Source organism: Lepus europaeus, chromosome 1, assembly GCF_033115175.1.
Source record: "Lepus europaeus isolate LE1 chromosome 1, mLepTim1.pri, whole genome shotgun sequence".
NCBI classification, from domain to species: Eukaryota; Metazoa; Chordata; class Mammalia; order Lagomorpha; family Leporidae; genus Lepus; species Lepus europaeus.
This window is the reverse complement of record NC_084827.1, coordinates 163,038,117-163,041,770: the sequence shown is the minus strand read 5'-3', so window position 1 is coordinate 163,041,770 and position 3,654 is coordinate 163,038,117. Positions and strand designations below refer to the sequence as shown.

The following is a 3,654-nucleotide window of genomic DNA, read 5'->3' as shown; positions in this document are numbered from 1 at the left end:
CCTGTCTCAGCCTTCCCAGGCTGCCATGTTGGTCGGTGCCCCCGGCTCAGACCCCTGCTCTCCTTTGTCCCCGTCCATCTTCCCTCAGTGACGGGTCCTCAAACGCCCAGGTCTGCTGCTCCCCATCCTTGAGCCCGGCCCTGCTCTTGCCTCCTCCCCTGCTTGCAGGCCCCTTTGTCTGCTGTAGAGGGAGGATCGGCAGCCACAGAGCCTCCTGGGGGCTGCTGTAACTCGGCATTGTCCATGGCGGGTTCACAGTGGAAGCCCCAGGGTGCTGGGTGCAGCAGACGATCATGGCAGGAAATGCCCAGTTCGGAATTGTGTGCGTGCCTCAAGGTGTAATTCTGTAGTACCTCACTGTGTCATTGACCTTCTAAACGGGGACACACCGGGAAAATTATAGAGGATCTCCCAGCCCGTCTTACCCAAGGAAGACAGACTGCACGCAGAGCCCAACTGGAGAGAGAAGCTCTTATTAACACCAGTGGAGCTAAGGGGGAGCAGTCCAGAGGAGACTCCTGAGAGTCACGGTACAGCCCTGGGGTGAAGTCCCCTCCAGGCTGCTCGGGGAGACTGGAGCCTTGATCTGTCTTGCCTTTGACGCTGAGCTGTGAGCAAGTGGCTGGAGGGGGTAGTGCGTCTTTAGGTCTCTGCCGCAGGCCCCTGCCTGGCTTTCTCCTTGCAGTCTGCCTTGGCACCGGAGATTCGTTACAGACCCGGGTCTGGGACTGCGCCTACAGCAAGAGGAAGGAGGGGACTCCAGGAGGGGGCATACAAAGGGAAAGGGCAGGAAAGATGCCAAAGGCTTAAAGCAAGGAGATAGAGAGGCAAGAAGGTGAGATATCGTGTCCTGGGAGTGCACCATCAAAGCTGGGTGTGCGCCCCCCCCCCCCCCCCCATTTGCTCTCTGGAGCATCCGTGCAGCGTTCTGTCACCGTCTAAAGGGTGCGTACCCACTCTGGCCATGACGTGTCCCGCTCAGGATTCCACGTCTTCCAGGATGCAGGTGTACACGAAGATGGACGCTGGGTGGAGGCTGGTGCCGTCCCTGGAGAGCAGGTGTATGTGGCGGTAGCCTGGGGAGGGCCAGGAGGGCGGCTTTAGGAAGGCAGGCAGAGGGGGGTCCTGGCCGGGGCTGCAGGGCTGCCTCACCTTGCTGCATGCAGGTCCAGGGCACGGTGTACTGACCAATGAAGTCGTGTCGGGACTTCCAGTTGTAATCCTTGACCACAAAACGCACCATGGCGAGTTCAGGCACCAGGACCCGGAAGCACAGCGTCTGCCCCCAGTAAGGGTTGAAACCTGCCGTGGGGGTGGGAGGCAGTGTGTGACCAGACGTGACTGACTGTCTTCAGGCCCTTGTGGGCTGCTGCCCCTGTATTTTCAGTTAATCTCGGTAGCAATTAGGATTTTATGGGTCAAGCAGCTGAGGCTTAGAGCACGCTGTGCTCCGAGTCACTGAGTGGGAAGCCCGGATGCTTTGTCTGGTTCCCCACTGCCTACCAAAGGTGAGGGTGGGGGTGGGGAATGGGGGCAGTGACAGGGACCGCGCTTAATGGAGAGAAGTCAGAAGGAAAACAGAGGCCACGTTCTCACCACCTCCTTAGCATGCCAGGCTCTCACCATTGTTCTCCACGTAGCTGGTCTCTTGCCGGGTTGTATCTGCACGGATGCCAAAGATCTCCACTTTGACCAGTGGATCCACGATGGATTTCTCTTTGGTCTCATTCACTTTAGGGAGTTGCTGACCACTGATCACCTGCAACCAAGGAGCTGGACCCTCACAAGTTCCTGCACAGCCCAGCCCCCCCGACCTCAGCCTCTAACCACCTGGAAGTTGCAGCACATTGCATAGATTTTTGGTTTGCAAAACTAATCCTCCGTTGGGTCCTGCATTTCTTTCTGGTAATTCAGTCTGCAACTGAAAATGCATCCAAGTGGAAATGCAATGCTGTTTGGAAGTAGGCACGCTAAGGAGGGCAGCCGGACTCCGGCGCTGACTACGTACCAGGAGTTGGAAGCATTTACCTGCACCTGGAGGGGCGCCAGTGGTGTCCTCCCCCATGTCGCACGTGAGCCTACTGAGGAACCCAGCGGTTAAGAACTTCCCTAGCGTCACACAGCTCAGAAGTGGGCTTGAAGCCAGGCAGTTGGCTCCCAAGACTGTGCGGTTAACCATCGCTGCCTCTCGGGGTTCTTGAATTCAGGACACCCTCGTCAGGCCCTGCCGCCTCTCCCCACTCCCTCCCACCCCTGCTTCTCTCCTCGCTATCCCAGGCTCTTCCCAGTGGGTCCTCTTTCCACCATACCTGGACTAAAAGGGTCTGGGCCTTGGACGGGCTGATGGGCCTCTCTGGGTGGAAGGAACTCTGGGTATCACGCAGGAATTCGGGCTTCAGCACATAGCCGCAGCTGCCGTTCTGGTGGAAGAGCCCATCACAGATGTCCATTTCCAGCCCTGCAGTCTGCATGTTCATAGCCACTGAGGGGCCCAGGAGAAAAGAGAGATTCGTCTTGGAGGCCTTCAGCCGCACTGAGTTAAGGAGACAGGCGTTAGGGGCTGGTGTTGCGGTGCAGCAGGTCGGACCACCACTGCAGCAGGCATGCCACACTGGGGTGCTGGCTCAGGTCCCGGCAGCTCTGCTTCTGATCTAGCTTCCTACTAATGCGCCTGGAGAGGCAGAGGAGGCGGCCCAAGTCCTTGGGCTCCTGCACCCACATGAGACCTCAATGGAGGTCCTCACTTCTGGCTTCAGTGTGGCCCAGCCCTGGCTGTTGTGGCCATTTGGGGAGACTTGGAAGATTCTCCCTCTTTCTCATTCTCACTCTCTTGCTTTGGCATTCAAATAAATAAATAAAATCTTAGGCCGGCGCCGTGGCTTAACAGGCTAATCCTCCGCCTTGCGGCGCCGGCACACCGGGTTCTAGTCCCAGTTGGGGCGCTGGATTCTATCCCGGTTGCCCCTCTTCCAGGCCAGCTCTTTGCTGTGGCCCGGGAAGGCAGTGGAGGATGGCCCAGGTCTTTGGGCCCTGCACCCCATGGGAGACCAGGAGAAGCACCTGGCTCCTGGCTTCGGATCAGCGAGATGCGCCGGCCGCAGCGGCCATTGGAGGGTGAACCAACGGCAAAAAGGAAGACCTTTCTCTCTGTCTCTCTCTCTCACTATCCACTCTGCCTGTCAAAAAAAAAAAAAAAAAAAAATCTTAAACACACACACACACACACAATGAAAGACAGTGTTAGGAATAAGAGAGTGCCTGCTGGCACTGCCCCTGTAGACGATGTCTTTCTCAGCCCAGCTCCCCGATTTCCTACCAGGTGCTCCTGCCCGCCCGCACCTGCTGCCCCTCACCCATCTGGCAGCCGGCGTTCCAGAGTTCCTGAGGGTTGTAGTTGGATGAGTCCGTCCTCAGGCCACTGGGGTACACACGGCTTAACTGCCAGGCATTGTGCTGCACAAACTCATTGCCTATAAAAGGGTGAGTGGGAGGGGGATGGGTGTGGGGGTGGAGCCCCCCCCAGTGGGCCCCTCTGCGCAGCCTTCCAGCCTGAGCCCACTCTTCCTACCTCCCCTGCCTTGCCCACCTGAGGGCTTTCTCAGCTCTATCTCTCCCTAGCTCCCTTGCCTTCTTTCTTGGGACTGGCCTGCCTAC

At 58.1% G+C, this 3,654-nt stretch overlaps 1 protein-coding gene across 10 annotated transcripts in view; it reads right to left on the bottom strand.

The window, feature by feature from the left end:
• Positions 1-183: 183 nt before the first annotated feature.
• PLCD4 (phospholipase C delta 4) overlaps positions 184-3,654 on the bottom strand; it is a 32,930-nt gene continuing 29,459 nt past the window's right edge. For 3 of the 10 annotated variants that reach the window (XM_062191843.1, XM_062191858.1, XM_062191884.1), the window contains 6 exons: positions 3,354-3,470; positions 2,310-2,482; positions 1,624-1,759; positions 1,153-1,302; positions 954-1,048; positions 184-734 (listed from right to left, as the gene is read on the bottom strand). In XM_062191843.1, the coding sequence (XP_062047827.1) occupies positions 363-734; positions 954-1,048; positions 1,153-1,302; positions 1,624-1,759; positions 2,310-2,482; positions 3,354-3,470 (1,043 nt within the window). In that variant the 3' untranslated portion in view covers positions 184-362. Of the gene's footprint in view, positions 806-953; positions 1,077-1,152; positions 1,303-1,623; positions 1,760-2,309; positions 2,483-3,353; positions 3,471-3,654 lie in introns of all 10 variants that reach the window. The other 7 variants (XM_062191920.1, XM_062191894.1, XM_062191849.1 and 4 more) reach the window with 6 other exon arrangements.